Here is a 24,776-nt window from a genome sequence, read left to right as displayed (position 1 = left end):
CAGTATAGAAGAGAAACCTATACAGCTCCTGGTAACATACCCACAATTATCTCTAACACCAGGAGTGCTACATAACAGTGTGATAAAAGTTAGTTTCCACTCACCCATAATTAGTTAAAGACATTGGCAATGGAGACATACTTTGAATATGTAAGAACTCAGTAGGTCCGCATGTTCGTGGCATGGGATGATCTGACAAAGAGATTTTGCTAGTTAAACAGAATATCTGTTGTCTTTTTTCCAGTGATAGTGAACATCTATAAGCATCATTGTATACAATCTAGTGAATCACATCTAGAATAACACTTGTCTAACATTTGATATTTTGTAAAGCAACTTAGCATATCTTACCTCATTTAAACCCCATGGCAATTCTGGTAGGAAGGCAAGGCAATTATTACTCATTAAACCAAGACTCGATTAGCACATAGGATGTGTTGGGCACTCTCTGCTAGGTAGGTAGTACTCGAAGATGAACTAGACACTCCCATCTCATTCATTGTCACTCTGCCCTATCCAGTCTATCCACAAAGCCTTTACATTGCACTTAGGAGACTTAGTAACATGGCCTACAAAACCCTGTGTGACCAGCGACCTACCCAACCCTCCAATTTCATCCTGTGTCCCTGTATACCTCACTCACTGTGGCCCACCCACACTGGACCATGCTGGGGAAGAATCCAGGCTCTTTCTGTCTCAGGGATTTCCACTTCATTTTCTATGCCTGAGATGCTCTTCCCCCAACTCTTCACCTGGATAACTCCTACTCATCTTCAGTCTCAGCTGAACTTGTCACTCCCTCCCAGACTCCTCCTCCCAATAAATTATGCCTCATTTATTATTCATTTCATCAGACTTTACTTCATAGCACTCACACTTCATAATGAAATATTTGTGTATTTATTTGCTTGCAAACCAACTCTCCCACATGACTGCAAGGCTTAAGAGGGCAAGAATTATAATTTCTGAGGTCACTGCTATAACCCCTGCTCTTACCCAATGCAGTGTCTGGCACACAGCACACACAAAAACAGAAGTAGCAAACAAATACAGCCAATACCTTCAAGGAGTATACAATAGTGAGGAAATACACAAAGAAGGGAAAAACGAATTTTACCAGAGGATGGGTGAGGTTTTGAGAAAGACTGCGGAGAAGAGACAACTCTTGAGCTGATGGCTAAAAGGTGAGTAGGTGTCTGCCAGCAATGTGACCTACTGAAATGATCTAGGCCACCAGGATGGATTGCACGTGGGGAAGAGCAAGGACTGTGTAGTGCCCCACAGACTTTTGGCTTTGGTATCTGGGTGGATGGTGGTACACTTATTTGATACAAAGAATGTAAGAGAAAGAGGCTCTATTATTATTTATTACCAGTAGAACCCAAGGGAAAGAAGGCACTGGCAGAGTTGAGAATTTGGATGGTAGTGATTCCTCTATCCACCTGCCTCTCACCACTCTCAAGCTAAATAGGAAAGATCGTGATTTCAGCCTGGGAATATTCAGTGCTGAGTCACAGGTGGCCACAAGTCAGGCCAGGCCAAGGGAGGGCAGTGGAAAGACCAGAAGACTTAGTACAGACAGGGTAAGGGAGGTTCTCTACATCTGAACACTTTTTTGGCCAGAAGATGTCAATGATGTAATTTAGTGTGCTTATCGTTTTTTTGTGAGGGCCAGAAGGAATAAAAGAAAAAATCAGTGTCCAGAGTATCTCACATGCCTGATAATACCCAGTTCATCTCTACTGAATGGTCTCTGTCCTGGATTTATTTCTAACTGCTCTGTGTTGCAATTTCTGTGTTGCTCTTCATTAAGTAGTCAAGATAGAAATCCTAAATAAATACAATAAAATACTACCTAACGTCTGAATGATATTGGGTTGAAAAACATCAAAATATGCCATTACTAAGGGAATTACCTCATCCTATTAACTCAATAGCTTCTTTGGTCTGACCACAGGTCTATAAATACCTGTGTATTAACAGAAGGTAGGAAGAATAAGAAGAATCTGGCATCTGGCCACCTGTAGTGAAACTTTCTAGTCTCTCCTCCATCTCTGCCCACCATAAACAGAAGAGCCTTATATGAAAAAGGAAGTTTTGAATCATAATTCTAATCTAAACATAAGAACCTATCATTTATTTCAAAAAAAAATGCTAACAGAGTGACGGGAAGAAAAAACTCACTCAGGAAGCCTCAATGACAAAACAATTCTTTGGGTGAAAAAAAAAATTGAACTTGTCAAAGTATCAATATAAAGCATAGTATGAAAAGACTAACACTTAGCAGTAGGGCTAAACAGGCAGACAGACTGGCAGCGCACCAGGCAGCATGGATCATCAGGAGCCCAGGGTCCAATCCTGGCTATATGCACTATGTGACAGCAGTATGACCCAGAATAAGTTTCACCAGGCCTCAGTTCCCTCCTTTGCAAGATGAGGCATTTTCAATAGATCACCTCAAAAGACCCTTTCCAATTAAAAAAAACATCCTTTTAAGAGTGTATCGTTTTGTTTGTTTGCTGCTGCAATTATTATACAATCCAAGCAGCTAAGACAGGCTGGGCATTTTGGTGATTCTCATTTTCATCTACAACTGTGGAAGGTAAATATTATCATATCTTTTTGCACATTATAATAGTAAAGGTCAACATTTGTGAGTGCTTAACAAGTGCCAGGCAACGTTCAAAGGCCATATATATACATATTAACTCACTTTATCCCCCAATAATCCTAGGAGTAGGTTTGATTATTATTAACCTCATTTTACACATGAAAAGGGTGAGGCACAAAGAAATGAAATAACTTGCCCACTACTAGCAGTGACCAAGCCAGGCTACAAACCCAGGGAGGAGTGTGTCTCCAGAGACTACATTTAACTCCAGAGGAGACAACTGAGCCTTTTGGAGTTTAGGTAACTTTGACTACCAAACTGGCAGAGCTGGATTCAGATCCAGGTGTATTGGATTCCAAGGCCCATGCTCCTTCTATAGCCATATGCTTGAGAAGGAATCCTGGCTTTGAGAGAAGAATTATCTGAAATATTGTTTTCTTTACTCCTTACTTATGCAATGGTGGTCCAACTATGCAGCCACAGAGCTATCCAGATTTCACACTGAAGCTCTGTCATCTATCCACTGACTACCGTGATGCTCCCCTGGCCTCCATGTGTTAGCTAAATCACCAGAGTGTTTACAAATACACTGTGCCAATAAACAAACAAACAAACAAACAAATAATAAGCTGCAAGGTTGAAACATGCTTCTTTTGGATCTGAAGCCAACAGAACAGTTTCTCATTACAACTATTTTATTATAATTTCCCTCGACCTTATTTTTATGCTTACTCTGACATATTTAGCCACCTCGCCTCATTATGTAACTCCCACACTAGATTAAGTGATTTCCCCATTTTTGTACAATCTCTCTGTTCCTACTCTCGCTCCTAAAAGAGTTTTTAGAAGTCAATAGGAAAGATCGCCAAAAATTACAAGACTACTTAAGGAAATATTAATAGCAAAAAAATGCTCTAACCAAACCCTCAGGGGCGTGGTTTCTTTCTTTCTTTCTTTTTTTTTTTTCAGTTTGGAGATGGAAGGGCCACAGACTGGCTGAAGCAGCTGTCCAGAATTCACTCCTTGTGGAAGGCACTGTTATTTTATATATCTTTTTCAAAGTACCTGTTTTCTGATTATAGAAGGAATATATATTCATTGTATAAATATTAGAAAATAAAAATATAAAAAATAACTGCATCTTACTACCTGGAGATAGCCACTTTATCAACTTTGTTTCATTTCCTTCCATTCTGTATTATCACATAGGTGTGTATGTAACATGAAACACACAGAAATACATATAAACCCACACTTAAATTAAAAGCCAGAAATGGAACAATCCCATACTTTTCCATTATATCATGAAGATATAACTATTGATAATTTGAGATTTGCTTTCCCCAACCCCACCATTTAACATAGGAATCTATTTCTATGTTAATAAATAGAACTCTACATTATCATTTTAGTAACTATAGTATTACACTGTATCAATGCATCAGAATGCCAAATGCTATCATTTTTCCCACTACAGAAAATGTTGCAATCAATACCCTTACTGATACATCTTTGTACACACCCTTCATTATTTACTTAGGATAAATTCTCAGAAAAGGAATTGCTGGGTCTAAAAGGTTTTGATAAATATTGCCAAATTGACATTCCCATCAAAAATGTGTGAGTGTCCATACCAACACTGAGTTTGCCATTTCTTTTTAATCTTTAATCAAATTTTATTGGAGAAAATGGTATGCCATTTTAATTCCCCTTCCTTTACTACCAAGAATATTTTTACATGTTTATTGGCAATTTAAATTTTTTCTTGTATGTATTTTCCTATTCCCACCCTTTGCACATTTTTCTAGTAAAATACTCGTATTTTTCTTACTGCTCTGTAAGTCTATGTATTAAGGACAATGAGTCTTGTTGCAATTGTTTCTAGTTTTCCCATTAACTTTATTTATGGTTTTAAACGGAAATTTAAATTTTTCATATAGTCGATTATACTAATCTTTTTCTCTCAGTCTATCTTTTATATTATGCATATAAATATCTTCTCTACCCTGACATTATTAGTCTCCTGTATTTTTTGAGTACCTTTATCATTTCTTTAAAAAAAAAAAAAAAAAACTTTTGATTCTTTAATGTAGCAGTTCCCAAACAGGATTAAACATCAGACTTGCTTATAGAGTTTCTTTAAATGTTCAGGTCTTAAGACTGAATCACAATTTGCACGGATGAAATCTGAGCTGGCAATTCTGATGCACCTCTCCCTTTATTAATAAATTATTTTGATTCTTCTAAATTTACATTGGTATCATTTACCCAAATGATTTCAGCACATTTGTTAAGTACTAATTTCATGAATTTGAAATGCTACCTTCATCTATTTGGTAAACTCCCTGAGAGCAAAGACCATATCTGTTTTTATTAATCATTACATCTCTAAGGCCCAGCATAGTGCCTGGTGCACAACTGGTGCTTCATAAATGTTAACTGAATAAATAAATAACATCTAACAACACAAGTCTCCAACTTCATCCCATTCCAAACTGGTTTGTCTTCTCTTCAACATTTGTTGACTATTAGACCAATAAAACTGATGTTATTAAATATGACCCTGCGTTATCAAAAATGTTAAATTATGCCCAGTACACTCTGTTTAAAGTGGCGAGGAAATGTATTAGAGGGCTCCATCAAATGAAGTCAAAATAATAATGCTGACCATGTTTAAGAGGTATGGGAATTCTGATCCAATTCTCAATGGAGGAACTAGACAGCGTTGACCTGCAAGACTAAGGAGCTTTGGCTTTCTCTAGCTCTCAGAGTTTCTCAGCTAGCTCCAGAGACTGACTCAGAGCTTCCTTGAGCTGAATGGCCCACACACACACAATCTTCCATGAGCCCATGGAAAGAAAATTGGAACAGGGAATAGGGAAACCTGAATTTTAGTCCTATCGCCACTATTAACCTGTTAAGTGGCGTGTCACTTAACCTCTAGGGGTTGGGCTACACGTTTTCTAAAGATCTCTTCTGCTCTAAATCTCTACCTAAAGACTCAGACAGACTACCACAGGGCAGGTCTTCCAAGGACCACATGAAATTCTCCCCACAGAACAAGGTCCCAATCCCGCCCACGCTATAGCAAAATAATAGTGGTAGTGGGGTGGTGGTGGTGGTAGTAGTAGTAGTAGTAGTAGAAAAGTGTAGTAGTAAGAACAACAATAGCTGTCACTAAATTTTACCAAGTACTTATTATGATACACAATATTCTAAACATCTTACTACTAATAATAACGGCACACACACTTATATGGCACTTAATATGTTCCAAGTGCTTTGCATATATTAACTTAATTAATCTTCATCGCAGCCCTATAAGGTGAATTCTATTATTATCTCCATTTTACAAAGGAGAAAACTGAGACACGGAGAGGCTAAGGGACTTGCCCAAGGTTTCACAGCTACCAAATGATGGAACCAACTGAGTTGAACCCAGACCCATACTTTTATCTACTATACCGTATTGCTACTCAAATTATCACTGTACTATGCTTATCACCTCAGAGGTTGCGCAAAACAAAAAATAAGTAGAGTTACTTATGTGGAATACTCCCCTCTTTGCTAATGGTAGAAAAATTAGGTTTTACTCCAGTGTAATTTTAAGCAGATCAGATTTCAGGTACTGAGATAGCAAAATATTTTATTAATAACATTTTTATTAAGAATTGTTATGAATTAAAATGTTTGTATTATAAAACAAATCATTAACTACTACTGACATTTCCATTAATCACAGAGAAAACACATAAGCTCTTTAAATATCATTAGGAACAAAACTTTAGATCCCCACCTGCACAAACTCCAGTTCCATACTTTCAGAACTGGCTTTTAAACAGCATCTTGACAGCCCACAGGTGTTTCAAACAAGACAGGCCAAACCAAACATGGTACACTAACTTCTAGTATGTCCTTCTCACCACCTCCCATGTTCCCTATCTTAGTGAATGGTACCACTGGCCCCTGGCACCCAAACTGGGTGTCAACCCAGGCTCGATTCCTCCCACATTGTCACAGAACATTTCTAGACTTCATCCCGTTCTCTCTCTCCTTGCTGCCCCTGCTTCTGCTCAGATCATCACCTCTTCCCTAAACCACTATACCAGAAACTTCCCAAATGGCTCTTAGCTTCCATTCTCTCCGGCTCCAACCCCACTTCAACACTGCCGCCAAAGTTATCTTTCTAAAACAAAATCTGATTATGTTACTTCCCTGTTTAGAATCTTTGTCTTCAGGATGAAGTGTAAAATCCTTCCTAGAACATACAACGCTCTTTATTATCTGGCCCCCAACTACCTTCCCTGCTTCATCTGAGGTTGTGCCCCACAGATCTCACAGGAGGCAAACGGCAACTTGGAAGTTCCCAAACAGTGCTTCTCTGTCTGCCCAGAATGCAATTCTCATTTGTCCATCTGGCAAACTCCTACTCGTTTTTATTAGACCAGCTCGAAACTCATAGTTCATTATGCTTTCCTCTGGGCTTCCATCGCCTTTTGCACCTCTCCCTATTTTAACACTTTTTCAACCTGACACAATAATTTATTTGTCTGACTCTCCCATAAGACAAGTAACGGTCTAGTGTTCCATGTCTTGTCTCTGTATTGTTTGTTGAATGAAAGAATGTCTCAGGATTTAAACAAGAATATCCTAGCTGCTCCTGATAAATGCCCACTGTGTGAGTCAAAATGGGCATACAGGTCGAATCCCATTTCAACAAATGTTTTTAACTTGACAAGCCTGGTACATCAAAAATAGTTGTTACATTTGTATGGCTACATATTTGAAGCCATAACCAACAGGAGGCAGTTTTAAAAGATACATTAGACCACCAACAAACCTACCTGTGGAATATTTATAGACATGAGAGCTCTTCACTCTAATCCTTAACCTTCTGTGAATAGTACACCAATATGGATACTGTTTGTCTACCAATTCTTAAGCCTACACTCCCTTGTGATAAACATAAAAATCCCACACACCCTGGAGATTCCAATACTCTCCTAAAGGGCCCAATCCTCGACCCCCACCAAAAATAAAAATAACTTTGTGCATGGTAGGAATTCATAGGTTCACAAGAGATGTAACCCATCAGGCAAGATATCATTGAACTTTGCTCTTAGGTAGTTCATAATATTAAAACAGACATTTTCCTTCTATCACCAAATATAAACATTGTGACATTAAATATGTTTTAAAGTCTTTAATGGGAAGAGGAAGCCAGGGAGGTGTTGACATCTGTTTCCCCCATTTTTGAGAAACTTATGATAGAAATTTACTGGAAACAAATGAAAAACACAAATATGAAAAAGTATCCCGTTTCCTCACATAAAACCTCCACGAGCACATGTTCAAATGAAGAGAGTTCTTTGAAAATGCTTCTGGCACTACGTTTTCCTGCTACTTCCTCCACTACCTCTCTATACTCACATTAAAATGATTTGAACTTCTAACTAGCAGTGACTTCTTTTAAACTAATATGCTTTGTCCTCGTGAAGACAAAGGGTTAAAGAAACAGCTGGCTGCCTGCCACTAGCTGGGGGAGGGGGGCTTGGTTGGGTAGGGATGGAGGATAGGGAAGGAGGAAAAACCAGTTAGAGAAATGAGTATTAATTTCTTACCCTGCCACGTGGCCATGTTTTTCCTATCCTCTCCCTCGTTAGAGTCACAGGCTCAGAGTTTCCCAGAGCCCCCCAGTTTTGTAGGGAGGCTTGAATGGGATGTAGATATAACAGCAGCTGTGTGGTCTTACTTTCTTGCCAGATGCTCAAGTCCTAAACCTGAAAACATAAACAGAAAAATGAATACCTAAATGAAAAAAATTCAAATCCTTGAAAATTATCTCCTGTCCCTCCCTGAACCTCTCTTTCAAAGATATACAGACACAGGCAGTGTCAAGTTCCCCCTAAGCAGCAAGGGATGGCTGAAGAAATATAGAATGGGGAGATCTAGAGTCAGTTTATATTGCCATTGAGTCACTGGATTTTCAGTAAATGGGTTTTGGAATCTCAAAGGATAGGTGGTTGGATGAGATAACCATCTTTCCTATCTTGACATTCTATGCTTTGGGGAATGAAGAGCAGCATAATATCCAATGACCTCCCCAAACCCCCAACTTTACATTAAAAAATATTAGTAAGGACAGCAAATTTTATGACTAAAGTTTAAAATAGATCTTGTATAGGAAAAGTAAAGAAAGGAAGCATAATAAAAAGAGTGATGCCCCCTGAGTAGCGGTTCTTCCTCTCTGCTTCATTATACTTTCCACACTTCACCAATGTCCTATAAGGAGCATATATTGCTTTTATAATTGGGGGGGAGCAAAAAAAATTAAAAATAAAATATTAATTTAAGTAATGCCAAATTAATTCAGCTCATTCCTACCTTTAAAATGTAAAATTTAGTCTTAGGACAATACTATTTGCAAGAATATAAAAGGCAGGCGCTAAGAATGGGAGAAAAAAAATGAAAGGTCTGACTACTTTGTTTGATTCAGAGGTTTAATATATTAAACACTTTGTCCATTTAAACAAGTTATTAATTAATAAATTGGTCTTCCTTATTTTAGCATAAGAGCCAACCTGATTTTTCTAAGAAAAAGTCCTCACCTTTTTGACCTGGTGAACAGCAAAGTAGATTGCTATTTACATAGCTTTTATACAAGCGACACCTCCACCCTGAATTGAAAGCGCTAGCGCACACGTACCGAAGACTAATATTAAGGCTAAATTAAGAGTCATTATTTTGATCTTCTTGATTTTTTTTTTTAAGGACAACCGTGTGAACGTGTACACGAGTCCGAAAATCAGCGATTGAGAAAAGACAATGCTTTAGATAAGGAAAGGTTCTCGAAGTCCAAGAAAACTAGGAACTCACAAAGTCCCAGGATGGATTCACCAGGAAAAAGCGCTTGGATGACTTAATCTGAAACCTGGGACACTGTTTTGAGTTTGTGTCCACCACCACTTCCCCCCTCCCCGCATCGCCCCCCCCCTCCCCATTTCACGTGCAGTTAAATAGTACTGATCCGCGCCTGGCAGAACCAGGGGAAATTTAACATCTCTGAAGTCCAACTGGGTAACTGCTAAAAATGTATGAAGTTTATGTAAAGCAGATTCTTACTGTCTTTTTATGCTCCACACTTCTAGATTTCCCTCTTATTCGAAGTAGCTTACACTGACGTTATCACACGGGCACGCGCACAATTTCACTTGGCAGTCCAGGAAACTGATTTGCTCTGAAATGTATAAAGGTAAACGCGCATCAGCGTGAAGGTAAACCTATGCGGAGTGCAAGCCTGCAAAGTCTGGAGAGGACCAGCTACTCGCGTTAAGTGGGAAAAGGAAAACTCGCAGCAACTACTTTTTCGAGAGTATGGACTCCACTTTGCTAAGAGCCACACCAACCTGTGAGTTCAGAGTAGGAGGGAGAAGAACAGGGCCTTGACTGAGCTTTACCAGTCAAAGCCACCCTACCCCAGTCCTAGAAAGGGGACGCCTGCAGCTAACCTCTCCCATTCAAAAGCGGGGCGGGCTTGGCGCTGCTCGAGAAAACTTTGCCGGGACAGAGCAACGACCCTTGCTCGAAGACGAAGGCTAGGCTACGGGGAAGATACCACCCTGCACTGGCTAGAACTAGCCGATCTAACTCCTTCGACTGCCAGGCGGAGGCAGCCAGGCACCGGGAACCCCCACCTCCAGGGGGCCGAGCCAGCAGGGGAGCGCTTCCCCGTGTCGCTGCGCCCAGGAGGTGCTCCAGGGGCCAACCGTCTGCGAAGGACCTGTTAGGGAAGGAAGAATCCATCTGTCTTTACCTGTCGCCGAGGTCAGGAGCGGCGGAGCCCGTGTCCGCCGGGGACAGGCCGAGAGCTCAAGTCGGTTCTGGCGTCCAAGTTGAGCTAGCGCCCCACGTAGCCGGCAGAGCTTCATTCACAGCCCTGACGAGAGGAGGGGGAGCTGAGCGGGCGCGCGGCTCATGTGACAGGCGCCTCGCCAAGTATCGCCGAGCACAGCTGACGTCTGCGCGTGCGCGCCCTTCCCGGCCCTCTCCGGGCACCTCAGCCGAGCGCGGAGGGGGCGACGCTAGCGGAGGAGGGGGCGGGCAGAGACGGCAGCGGTGAAAGAGGCGCTGGGAGGGGTTTCCGCGTGCGCAGCCGCAGTAGGCCGGCCCTGCTTGCTGCCATATTTAATGAAGACGGGGCAGGTCCTAACGCAGAACTAGGCGTGTCAATTGCTTTTGAAGGAGAAATATTGCATTATGTTTCACTGGTTAGAGCCTGCGGTACGTTTTGTTGGTCTTGTCCTTAGGATGAAACTGTTTATCCTGCGCTCCTGGTTTGTAGTAGAAAGTGAATACTAATTATATTAGCTCATGTATTTTTAGCCTCTAATTATATTGAAACACTGTTCCAAGCCCTTTACTTTTTTCATCTCATTTAATGCCCACAATAACCCCATTAGGATGCCTACTATTATTTCTCCACTTTTATTCATAAGAAAACTGAAGCACAGAAACGTTAACTTCTCCTAGCTCACACAATAGGAATAGGAATAATTACCAAATATAATGATACTTGTAACAGCCAACTTAATCCTCATTGCAACACTGGAAAATCTACACAGCAATTTTCATTATTATACCCATTTCAATAATTAAAATTAAAACGAAGGCTCAGAAAAGCAAAATTCATAGGTCTTAGTAAGTAGTAGAACTGAGATTCCAACCTGGATTTACCTGACGCCAAAGCCCTTGCCTTAGTATTGGAAGAAACAGACCCTCATTTTACAGAAGAGAAACAGGCCACAGAGATATGTTGACTTACTTAAGATGATCCTGTTAATAATTAGTTATTGGTAGAACTGAGACAGGAATCTATATAAACCATGTAATCTAACTAGAATCCCAGTACTCTAATTCAGAATCTACTCTGGGCAATTTTGGATGCCTACTTTGGACAACGTAAGTGATCAGTAATACGAGATGGCCAGTCAGCATAAAGCCACCAAGGACAAATCTGTAATACGAAAAGTCAGGCTTTTTGGCCTGTTGCAATGAGAGAGCCCACACCAGAGAAACCGTGGGACCAAACAGGGTGGAGTTTAGGTGAAATGAACCATTATTTTAGTAACTGTAGGAGAGTTGTGCAAGATATAACCAGAAGATAAATTGAGGCCAATTTTGAGGATCCTGAATGTTGGACAGATTTTTACTTAATTCAGAAAGTAAAAGAAATTAGACTTTTGAGCAAGGGAATCCCTTCACTAGAACTGGCTTTAAGAAGGTGAACCTGGGGTGATTGTTCAAGGAGAGGTTTGTTCGTTTTCGTCATTGCAGGAAACTGGAGCTTACCTGTAGATTTAACAGGAAGCGGCACTAGTGAAACAGAAATTGAAGAGGCAAGAAAAAAAATAATGGAGTAAAATATGTGGAGAGATAGAAATGAGATGCAAAATACAAGCTAACCTCGGGAAAGACGCCTCTTTCTCTGAGACAAGAAAAAGATGGGTTGAAGGATGGCAGTCTTGTTAGAAGCAGATTTGTCATGAAGCTACCTCTATAAGGCAAGCTCCGTTTGGAATTAGTAGTTATTTGGGAGAGCTTGGGCAGGAGTGGTTTATGACAAGTAAAAGAGGGATGCAGTACACCCAGATTACCACGTGGTGTCGCCGCTGACCGCTGACAGGTTGGAGGGCTCCTGCTGGGATTTTAGGAATACATTTCAAAAAAAGAACTCTTTATCTTTTGCAAATTGCAAAACAAAACAGTTGTGAGAGTGGGCTCTGGAGCCGGACCGCCTGGGCTCAGAATCAACCAGACTCAGACATTTAATAGCTGTGTCACCTCATTCAAGTTACCTAATTTTACTCTCCTTCAGGTTTCTTGTTTATAAAATGGAATAATAGGATAAAATGTATTAATAGAAGTAAAACAGAAAAGATTAAACCCTCAATAAATGTTAGCCAGTGTTACTATTAATGAGGATGATGATGATGAAGTCTCCTATAGTCTTTGGATTCCCAAGTTTTACAGGAGTTATTTATATGTTGAGTAACAAATGCCTATACCATATACCTTCCCAGATGAAGTGGTTAGAATGTGGTGTTAATGAGGCAAAGTTAATAATTTAATCAAGAGTTATAGATTCTGTTAACTCTGTCCTCTTTTCCATGAGAACCTTAGCCAGGTGTCCCACAAGTGTGTGCACATGGTCACAAGTGGATCTGGCCAAAATTAACTTAAATGAGTCCTATGCTCTCTTCTCTCTTCCTTGGAAAAATTGAAAAAATGTTCCACAGTGGTCAAAAGACTTAGTCAAAGGCCATTTCGGGTTTTATAAAGCAAAGAGTAAACACAATGTGATCTTAAAAGTTAATTATAAAGAAAGAATAAAACAGTAAATTTCTCGATATAGTGAAAGGTAGCACTTTAGAGTTAATTTTGCAAAAGAAAAACCTTCAGAGCAATAGATCACAGTGACATCTAAACTCTCATGTTCAAAGCATCTTTATCTTTAATTTTGAAATTGTCATTGCAAATACGGACTGAAATCGTTACATGAGTACAGTCATGTAAAATAGTAAGTGAATGTTTCTAGTATTGTTCTTATGATTTGTCCCACATTTTGTTTAAGCCCTTACTATTGTGCCAGGTACTGTATTAGCCCTTAGGGATATTAGCTTTAAAATAAAATGTGTAGGGTGCCCAAGAAATGCCTAGGATAGTTCCAGGAAAAAAAATGGTCAGAACAGAAGGAAATGAACAAAGTTCTTTACCTCAAGAGATCTATAAAGACAGCAGATCAGGAAATTCTGAAAATAGAGTGACCTAGAATCATTTGTAATTGCCCCGTACCTGTACACCGAGTATCAAAATGAACAAATGGCTTCTATGCCAATAGCTTTTAGGCTAACCTCATGATTGGAGAAACAGTAACAAAAACTATAATGGGATATCATTGGTAAAGTATAAAAATATTGACAATGCACTATGTTGTCAAAGGTGAGGGGTCCTCTCATAAATTAATGGTGGGAGTGCAATTAGTCATTTCAGGGCAATTTTGCAATAACTATAAAAATTACAAATACATGAGACTTTGATCCCAAAATTTCATTTCTAGGAATTTCTCCTTCAGTTATGTGTACATTGGTGTAAAATGTTGTGTATACAAGGTTATTCACTGTACCATCGTTTGTAATAACAAAAAATGAGAAACAACCAGATGTCCATCAACAGAGAACTGATCAAATAAATAATGGTACATCTATCCAATGAAAAAGCTCTTTATGTACTTATGTGTAAAATTCTCTATGATACAATATGTGAAGAAAGTAAGATGTGGAGCTGTGTGGTTTCCCAATTTTGTGCCATAAACATGTATTACCTATTTAATTACATATCTTAAAAAGTAATATAGAAAAAAATTTGAATAACCTGTCAAGGATAGCGTTTAGATTGAAGAGCCAGTTTGTTAGCTTACTGCCTTAGTGCCACCTAAAGAAAGACCCTCTTAGCTCGTGAGCATATAATAGAAAGTCTATGATATGCAAAAACCCAGTCTTTATAGTCTTCTAACTGGGGCCAGTGCAATTTTTGACAGATAGTTTTCAAGAGAAATTTTACTTTTATAAAAATGCCATATCAGATTGCCCTCTGTTTGAGAGAAATCTAATCCTGTCTAGATTAGTGCTGCTGGTAGTTTATGGGGACAAATATGAGAGTTTAGGAAGTGGTTTAGAGGATTTGCAGGTCTCTAATCTGTAAATCCATCCAGGTCTATATAGCCTTCTGTTCCATCAAAGGGTTGAAGTACATGGTACAGTAGTAGTGGTTTCTCAGAATTACTGTGATACCTACCTGTTCACTCCCTAGCATGAGAGCTCCTTGAGAGCATGATCCATGGCCTATACTTCTTTTATATTCATCACAGCAATGCTTTTCAAACCACTTGTGGAGAAGGACCGTTTCCCCCAAAATCCATCATGTACAATAAAAATGAATTATTAGAAAAACAAAATCAAAACAAAGACATAAAATACAAGCCCAATTCTTTTATGATTATATCCAACAGCCATAAAATTACTGTCAAATTGTTGTTAAGATTTCAAAATGTTTACTCTCAATTTCTTGTCACAGACCAGTAATGAATAGTTTGTGGACTGGCACTGGACCATGGACCACACTTTGAGTAGTATTCATTGCCTTACAGCACTACTATAGAGCCCAGCTTATGGTAGGCATTCAATAAATGCTGAGTTTAATTCATCATTCTTATAGTGTTTTCTACTTTGCAAGGTGTCTTCACATCTCTTTCCTTCTATCCTCATACCACATTCAGAATTAAGCAAAGCAGATTTTATCATTCCCATTTGACAAGAAGTTGAGGCATGCAGATTACGTGATTTACCTGGTCTAAAACAGCTCCTTAGTCAATGTTGCTAGCTATTAGAGAAATGCAAATGAAAACCACAATGAGATACCATCTCACACCTGTTAGAATAGCTATAATCTACATAACAAGCAATAACAAATGTTGGAGAGAATGTGGAGAAATAGGAACCCCCCTACACTGCTGATGGGACTGCAAATTCGTACAACCACTATGGAAGACAGTACGGAGGTTCCTCAAAAATTAAGAATTGATCTACCATATGATCCAGCAATCTCTCTACTAGGTATTTACCCCAAAGACTTAAAAACTCATATCTGAAAAGATATCTGCACACCGATGTTCAAAGCAGAATTATTCACAGTGGCCAGGACATGGAAGGAACCGAAGTGTCCTACAATAGATGATTGGCTAAAGAAGCTGTGGTACATGTATACAATGGAATATTACTCAGCCATGAGAAAAGATGAAATACTGCCATTTGCGACAAAATGGATGGACCTCGAAATAATCATGCTAAGCGAAATAAGCCAGACAGAAAATCACATGATATCACTTATATGTGGGATATAAACCTAAAAGCAACAAATGAACAGAACAAACAAACAGAGATTCATGGACATGGACTATAGTGATTACCAGAGGGTAGAGGGTGAAGGGCGAGGGGAGGTAGATGGGGTAAATGAGGTCAAATATGTGGTGACAGAAAGAAATCTAACTATGGGAGATGAACACACAGTGTAAATATATATATGCCTTATTGTTAAAGTGTACAGCTGAAATATTGGATTTAGTTAACCAATGTCACCATAAAAATTAATTATTTAATTAAAATAAAAATAAAACAACTCCTTAGTGTCAGAGCCCAAATTAGTCTGACTCATTGCATTTTGTGGCAGAGGCACTAAGAAAGCCCTCCAGTCCGAGAGCTTCCCAAGAGTTTTGCCAATTAGAAATAAGAAGACCTGTCTTAGGTTTTCCAAATGACAGCAGGTTGACCACGTGGTGTGATAGAGAATCAGAGAGCTAGTTTGGAATCCAGGCTTAAGCAAGAGATTTTACTACTGAGCCTGTCTCCTTACCTCTAAACTGTGTATAATAACAGCTTCTCCACAAAGATGCACTAAGAACTAAATGGTGAATGTAAATAGCTAGGCACATAATTCAAAAATAATGGTTATTATTATTAGGCTCAGTTTAGGACTGCATTAAAGAACTTGCTCTGTAATCCAGTCATCTGGGAGGAGCGCCATCTACTGGTGGAGTGAAAAACATCTCTGGGAATAGAACGTTGCTCTCAAAAGATGGGATCAGTGAATCATGCCAGTCTTGTCTTTCTCTTGGCTACTTGAAAGTTCCGAGCCAAATGTTCGGTCCACCCCTAGCAAGTGAACTGGACTTTACAGATTATATTTTGTGTTAACCTCACCTCTTGCTACATTTTATTTTTCCTATCTGTATTTTCCCTCAGGTTATCACACTTTTATATGTTTTTATTAAGTCATATTAAATACCCTTTGGAATATACTAACTGGTGGTTTATTAAACTAGATAAGAATGTGACAAGAATACATTAATTTCTGGTTACATTCATGTTAGTCTATTAATCTGGCAACCTCCAGAATCTAATAATAGATACAGGAACAGATAAGTTGACTCTAAGATGTGACTGAGGTTTTTTTAAAAATTCAAGTTAAAAAATAAAACTTTAATAAAACTCCAAGCCTATGAAAATTTAAATGGCTACTACCAATTAGTGCTGGGACACTACACATATGCTAGGTGATTTATTCATTTATTTATACACTGTGTACTTAAAAATGTGTCATATACTGTCTCAGGTACAGAAAACATAGCATTAAACAAAAAGGCAAAAGTCCATACCCTCATTGAGCTTACACTCTTTTGGGGGAGAGGGGATGGTAAAAACAGATCCTTAACAAGATAAATAAAAATATTATATGGTATATGTAGGAGGTAAGTGCTATGAAAACAATTAAGCTACGAAGGGGGTATAGCAAAATCTGGAGGATTACAATTTAAAATAGAGTAATCAGCGAAGGCTATGAGAGATGACATTTAAGGTGACACAAGAAAGAACCTGAAGAAAGTGAGAGTAGGCTATGCTGATACCTAGACGGAAAGTATTTCACATAGAAGGAAAGCAAGTGTGAGGGCTCTTAGATGGGGGCATGCCTGGTGTGACTGGGAGCAGTGAAAAGGCTAGTGTGGTGGAAACACTGTGAGCAAAGAAGAGGGTAGTTTGTGATGAGGTCACAGTACTCACAGTGGGCCAGATCATGTGTTGACTAGTGTAAGGACTTTGACTTTTGCTCTTGTTTGAGCCTAGGCTTAGGAGCTATAGGAGAGTTTTAAAAAGGGGGGTGGCATGATTGACTTATCTCTTAAAAAGATTTATCTGGTTACTGTGTTAAGTAGGAGGATGAAGCACAAGTTAGGAGGCTATTTCAGCAATCCAAACAAGAGATAATGGTAGCTTGGACCAAGGTGATAGCAGTGGGGGTGATCAGAAGTGGTCAGATTGTGAATTTATTTTCAAGGTGGCACCATTGGGATTTGCTGATGGATTGGGGGTGAGGTTTTGGAGAAAGAAGGAAGTCAAGAATGATTCCAAGATTTGTGGCCTGAGCAATTGGAATTAATGAAGGACAAGTGAATTTGAAAGGGTAGCGATCAGAATTCAGTTTTTTACACTTTAAAATTTGAAATATGTATTAGATATCCATGTGGAGATATTAAATAGGCAGCTGGTTGTACGAGTTGTAACTTAGGGGAGCTTTTTGGATTTAAGGTACAAATTTGAGGGTTGACAGTAGATGGCGCTTAAAGCCATGAGATCAGATGAGATGACCAAGGGAGAAAGCAAAGAGGGAAAAAGACAAGACTGAGCCCTGGAGCACTCCCATAAGAAATCAGGAAGCCAAGAAGGAACTAAAAAGAAAACTAAGAAAAAGCAGCCATGTGATAGGAGAAAATCCAGAGCACTGTGGTGTCCTGGAAACAAGTGAAGAAAGTGTTTTAAGAAGGAGGGAACGATCAACTGATTTTAATGTTACTGGTGGGTCAAGTCAAACAAGGACAAAGTTGGATTTGGCAATGTGGAATCACTTGTGACTTTGGCAAGTTTTGTTTTGGTAGAGCCATGGAAGATGGAAGCTTGATAAGAACGGGTTTAGGAGAAAATGGAAGAGGAGGAACTTCCAGTTTACCAGATGGAGTGAATGAACTTATCCTTATTCCTCTCATTAAGTAAAGACACTGGACATTATACAGGAAACAAATGTAAGAAGATTTTGAAAGATGAAGAGAAGAAAGAAAACTAACTAGGGACCTTCGAACCTGAGGAATAATACTGTACTTGAGTGGTGTCAGCAGAGGCCTAATGGGAAGCCTGAATTTTCACCCCTTCCCAATAGTAATGAGGTGCCTCTCCTGCCCCATGGTGAAAACAAGGCAGGAAACATGGTATTCTACCTTCAACTGACAGTAGCAAGGTGGCACCCCCTTCCTGACATGGTATCAGAGGAAGCCAGCTAAACAGAAGGTTTAAATAAGATCCAGAGTCTCATCAAGTAACATTCAAAATGTCCAGGATACAAATGAAAATCACTTGTCATAACAAAAATAAATAAATAAATAAACAGAAAAATCTCAATGTAAGGAAGGAAAATAAATCAACAGACACCAAGACTAATGTGACACAGATATTAGAATTTTATTACAAGGATTTCAAAGCATTCACCATAAAAAATGCTTCAAAGAGCAGTTTTGAACAGGTTTGAAATGAATGAAAAAAAAAAATAGAAAGTCTCAGCGAAGAAATAGATTATATAAAGGAGAACTAAATGGAAATTTGAGAACTGAAAAATGTAATGACTAAAAATTTCCAAAATTTGGGGAGATATAAACCTACAGATTCAATAGCTGAAGCTGAGCAAACCACAAACAGAATAAACCCAAAGAAATCTATGCCAAGATATATCATAATCAAACTTTTGAAAACTAAAAACAAAGAAAAAAATCTTGAAAGCACCAAGTGAGAAGGGGAAAAAAAAACTATTTGAATGAAAGCATATTTCTCATCAGAAACCATGGAGGCCAGAATAAAGTGGCACATTTTTCAAATGCTAAAAGACTAGAATATATAAAGAACACTTGAAATTGAACAGTAAAAGAAAACAAATAATCCAATTAGAAAATGAGTAAAAGACATGAAGAAACATTTCACTGAAGAGGATATATAGAAGGTAAATAAACACGTAAAAAGATGCTCAACGTTACTCGCCTTCAGGAAAATGCAAATGAAGACTATGATGAGATATCACTACACACCTACTAGAACTGCTAAACTAAGAAAACATGATAATACAAAATGCTGACAAGGATGTGGGAAAACTGGATGTTTCATAAATGTGTGGTGGGAATGTAAAATGCTACAGCCATTCTGGAAAATAGTTTAGCAGTTTCTTAATAAACTACACATACACTTAGCATATGACCAAGAACAAGTTCAAGGTCCTGTATGAGAAGCAGAAGGGCCCCAGTGACTGTCCCTGTGTTCCTGCAACTGCTGCCTGGTGTCTGTCATCAGCTAGAAGGGCTTCCTGTGGAGCCTGTGGGCCAGCCAGCTGAGAGGTATGGCCTTCATTGACACCCAGCTGTACTTCCACCAGATGATTAACCTGAAGCGCTTCATTCTGGCTGCTTGTCATGAAGAGTATGTCCCTGCTAGTATGTCCCTGCTAGTATGTCCCAGTCGGATAGCAAGAGGCTAAGCCTCAGGTCATGGGACATCAAGCCCCTCAAGTTGTACAGCATGGACTTCATGGTGGACAATATCTAGCTGGGCTTCAGGGTGTCTGTCCGAGACTACAACCTCGTGGTATATATGTACCTGCCAGAAACTAAGGACAATTTCCGGGGCATGTGCCTGTGGCACTGGGCAGACTTCCACATGGGCACCCATGTGAACACGTTCTGGAGGTTGCTGTGAGGTGGGGGGCTACCTAGGAGCCCAGCAAAAAGTCAGTAGGGTGGGAGAACAAGCACATCACATGGTTTGTCACTACTGGACGGCAGCATCGGGCTCCTGCTACCCAGGTGGGAGAAGACCTACCGATCGGTGGCTGCTGATACTACAGAACACGCCGACCACCGTGTTGCCAGCTTCCATCCCTGCCTCCGCGGATATGTCGTGTGGACCTTCGCATCCTACACAAGGCAGGGAGGACCGTCAATGCCCCGGCTGCTCAACAGCTGCCTTCACCTCAGCACTGTGGAGCACTGCGAGCTGGGCAAGAAGATCAGCACCAAGCCCAACATTGTCCTGGATGACATGATGAAGACCAGTGTCATCACCACCCACTTGTAGCTCCATGGATGCTGCCGCCGCCCCTGTGCACTGCCTCTCATCCCCTTTTATATAAAATACAGGGAGAGATGGGAAGGGGGGATGATTGATACATGCAATAACTTAAATGGATCTCTAGGAAATAATGGTGAGTATAAAAAGGCAACCTCCAAAGGTTACATATTACAGGATTCCATTTACTTAACATTATACAGAGATGGCAAACAAATTAGTGGTTGCTAGGGGTTAGGAATGGTGGAGAGAGGCAGGTAGGTGTGACTATAAAGGGGTAGGTAGCAGGAGGGAGATCTTCCTGATGATGGAACAGTTCTGTATCTTGATTGGAGTGGTGGTTACATGAATCTACATATGTGATTAAATGGCATTGAACTATTCACACGCTTTGTATCAATGTCAATATCCTGGATTAGATATTATACTATAGTTTGTAAGATGTAGCTATGGGGTAGAGCGGATCTGGATGAAGTTTACAAAAGGCCTCTCTGTAGTATTTTTACAACTTTCTGTGAATCTATAATTATTTCAAGATACTTTTTTTAAAGAATAAGAAAAGAGAGATTAGATTGTAGATAGATATTGAGTATAGACAATTCTAGTGAGGAATTTTACTGTAAAGGGGAACAAAGAAATAGGGTGGGTAGTGAGCAAGGGAAGGTGGCTTAAAAGACTTTTTAAATTTTTTAGTGGGAGCAAAATAGCATGGTTGAAGCTGATGGGAAAGAACCTGTAGAAGGAAAAATAATTATAGTCAAAGGGCAAGAGAGGAGAGAGTTGTAATAGAGTATGAAATGTAGTAAACAAGTGGGGGATGGGGGACTTGGCCTTCGCTAGGAGCAGGGACAGTTTGTCCATAGTCATAGGAGAAAGGGTAGAACATATGCACAGATTTAGGTAGGTGAGTACATGCAGTGGTAGAAATTTGTGGGCTTTGTTGTCTGATTGCTTGTTTTCTCAGTGAAATCAGAAGCAAGTTTATGAGCTGAGAGTAAGGATGAGTGCGGAGGTATTAGAGCCTGGATGGGAAAGGAGAAGGTATGAAATAGTTGTCTAGGAAACCAGGAGAGTAAATGGACTAGGATAATATGTTATTTCCTGGCAACATTAAGTGCCCACTTCAGGTTCGTGATCTTGAATTTAAAGCGAGAGTGTCATTTTGTGTTTTTCTCCAGCCACATTCAGCTCTGGGAATATAGGAGTAGGCAGGAGATATTGGCAATGACAAGATGGAGGCAAGTGACTGCAATTAAATGGAGGGAAAAACTGGAAGAGAAGGTTTCAAGAAATTGAGAAGCTAGACCATTAGAAGGATCAGACATTCAGATATTGAAGTCATAAAGAATTAAGACAGGAATAATTGGAGATAGTGACAGTGAAACAAGCAAAATCCTTTTGAGAAGCTGGAGGGGCACCTGAGGGTCTATAGATAACTACCACAAGGGAGGATACAAATATATATACATATATATTAATTAATTGATTATAATATGTAATTAATTATATATAATATATTCTGTGACAGAAAATTCAAAGATGGGAATTTTTAGGGAGGAGAAGAGAGAATTATTTGGAAGTGACAGTGAGGACCTCAAGCTGTGGGAGAAAAAATAACTACCACTTGAGAGGGCTGTAAGGTCCTTGGGTAGATGCAGATTTTAATCAGATCAAGATTAGGGAAGCATTCAGAAAACAAGGAAAAGATATAGGGACTTTGAGTTCTAGATGGGCTGAGTTCAATCTGGGACACTTTTGAGAACGACAAATGTTAAACTGGGCAGGAAAGTGGCACACTATGCATAAACTGGAATTTTCCTGGGTAAACCAACACTGCGATTCTAGAGGACACAATAGAAGGATTTCAGGATCTGGAGATGGCTAAAAGGTACGGATGGGGAAGGTAAATATACAAAATTATATGGGATTAGAACATGAGATATGTGGGCCATGACCAAGAGGTCTCAGAGTTCTTGTGATAACTGACATAAACAAAGTTGAAGAGCATAACAAGCTTAGTTTTGGTTAATTTAAGACAGATAGTGGTGGCAAGTCTTTAAGTGTTGAGAGGGAGAAATGGGTGGATGTTCAGGGCTTACTCTTCACTCCTGTTAATGGAGATGCAAAGTCTTGAGGAAGGGAATTATATTCCTAGCCAACAAGGACAGCAACTCAATCCTAAGCCCCTCTGAGGAAGATCTGGATATTTCTGAAACTCTTCATGCTTCCAGTATGAATTGTTTGGAAACTGGGACTGGATTGACTGCAGGTGAGAAAATTAATTGACCTAGCTGTGAGAAGCTGAGAATGGCAGGGACAAGGGACACAGTGGTGTTTCCAACAGAAACTATAGGGAAACATACCAACATTGACAAAGTAGAAAATATCGAGCTGAATAGAAAAAAATACAGTGTTTACCAGATAGATCCAAAATCCTAACTGCACAAGAACAAAATATATAAGACGGTGCTTAACTATTCAAGAGCTCTTATCCCTCTTTTCTTTTCTGTCTATGCTCATTCCCCAGGTGAGTTCATCTAGTCTCATAGTTTTAATTACCATTAATATGCTGATGACTTCTAAACTCATCACTCCAGATCTAGTATCTCCTCTAAATCCCAGATCTCAATCTAACTGCCTTCTTGACATCTCAACTTGGATGTCTAATAGATGTCTCAGAATTAATATGTTCAACGCTAAACTCTTGATTTTTCCATAAAAATTTATTCCACCCCCAGCATGCCCCATTTCAGCTGATGGAAAACTATCTTTCCAGTTACTCAAGCCAAAATACCTTAGTCATAACTTTAACCCTAATTTTGCTCCCAATTCTCTTTGATTTCTTTCTTTTTGTCACACTCTACCTCCAGTCTATTAGCAAATCCTTTTGGCTTTCTCTTCAATATTGTACCCCTCTATTCCTAAACACCATGCTCTCTCACCTGGATTATTATAATATTCTTCTAACAAGTCCCCCTGATTCTACCCTTGCCACCCTATATTCTATTCACAACATAGAGGTCAAAGTGACCCTTTTATAGCACAAATCGAATTATGTTACTGCTGTGTTCAAAACCTTATGGCTTCCCATTTTACTCAAAACAATCTATACTCCTTATGATGGCTTACAAGAAAGACCCTATGATATGTTGTCTCCTCTAGACACACTAACTTTGCTGTTTTAGACCTGCCATGTTCTTCCTAGTTTGGGGCCTTTGCACTTGCTGCCCTCTCTGCCTGGAAAGCTTTCCTTCCCCTACCCTACACCTCCATTCCCTGCCTGATGTACCCTTGGCAAGCTCTCCACTTCATTTGAGCCTCTATTCAAATATCTTCTTCCCTTTTACCACTCCTTCTAAAATACCACTTCCTTTGTCATCCATTCCCTTAATTCAATTTTTCTTCAATCGCTTTTTACAAAGCTATATATTTTACTCATTTTATTTATTATCACTTCCTCCCACTAGAATGTGAATTTCATGAAGGCTAGAACTTTGTCTCACTCATCACTACATCTCTGGCCCTAACAACAATGTCTGGCATATAGTAATTACTCGAAATTTTTCTTGAATGGAGACAAAAGTATAAATAATTAAGTACATAGAAATAAATTTTAAATGAGATCATATATCTTATTATTTTAAGTAAAATACTGGTGTTAGATTTATTACTAGATACCTTACATATTTTTTCTATTGCAAATGAGATCCTTCTTTAAAATTACGTTTTAACTGCTAAGTGCTGCCATATGGGAACTCTATTGACATTTATGTGAAACTGTTGTATTTAGCGACCTTGTCGAATTCTCTTATTCTAATAGTTCCTTTATAGATTCTCATAAATTTTTTTACAAAGACAGCCATATGTATTTATTTATCTTTTTTCTATTGTTATTTCTGTTTTCTTTTTGTTATCTCAGTTCACTGTTAGAACTTCCAATATAATGGTAGATAGTAATGGCATTAGGTTTGATGTAGGTTTGGGGTAAATACCTTTTTTCACCTCTGTATCTGCTGTGCTTTATTGTTTGTTGGTTTTAAAATAATGGAGGGTGTTTAGTTTTATCATTGCTTTTTCTACAACTAAGATGATCATATGTATTTTTTTCCTTTTTATCTATTAATCTGGTGAATTACATTAACGAATTCTCTAATTGAACCATGCTTCAAATAATGGGATAACCCCTACTTGTTCTTATTTTTTTAATGTATATTAGAGAATAAATCTTCTTGTATATTAGCTAGGAGTTTTCATTTCTGCTTACAATTAAGACTGGCCTATAAAAATTTTTTTATGCACTATCTTAGTCAAGTTTAGGCATCAAAATTATTCTATCTTCAAAAAATGAGTTAGGTTTTCCTACTCATCAGTAAAGTTGAGGTTATATAATTTTTTAA

General features: G+C 39.0%; 1 protein-coding gene across 4 annotated transcripts in view; it reads right to left on the bottom strand.

Annotated features, from left to right (window-relative positions):
* The window catches only part of CLCN5 (chloride voltage-gated channel 5), a 158,678-nt gene extending 148,030 nt beyond the window's left edge, over positions 1–10,648 (bottom strand). For 2 of the 4 annotated variants that reach the window (XM_006913401.3, XM_015590549.2), the window contains exons 1-3: positions 10,425–10,648; positions 9,734–9,848; positions 8,233–8,391 (exon numbers count right to left, since the gene is read on the bottom strand). Coding sequence is in view for 3 of the 4 variants with exons in the window: in XM_015590549.2 (XP_015446035.1) it covers positions 8,233–8,248 (16 nt within the window). In the remaining variant the exon portion in view is untranslated. Of the gene's footprint in view, positions 1–104; positions 193–8,232; positions 8,392–9,733; positions 9,849–10,424 lie in introns of all 4 variants that reach the window. The other 2 variants (XM_025047893.1, XM_025047892.1) reach the window with 2 other exon arrangements.
* Between the last annotated feature and the right edge of the window lie 14,128 nt (positions 10,649–24,776).

Source organism: Pteropus alecto, unplaced genomic scaffold, assembly GCF_000325575.1.
Source record: "Pteropus alecto unplaced genomic scaffold, ASM32557v1 scaffold365, whole genome shotgun sequence".
NCBI classification, from domain to species: Eukaryota; Metazoa; Chordata; class Mammalia; order Chiroptera; family Pteropodidae; genus Pteropus; species Pteropus alecto.
This window is presented reverse-complemented; position numbering and strand designations above follow the sequence as displayed.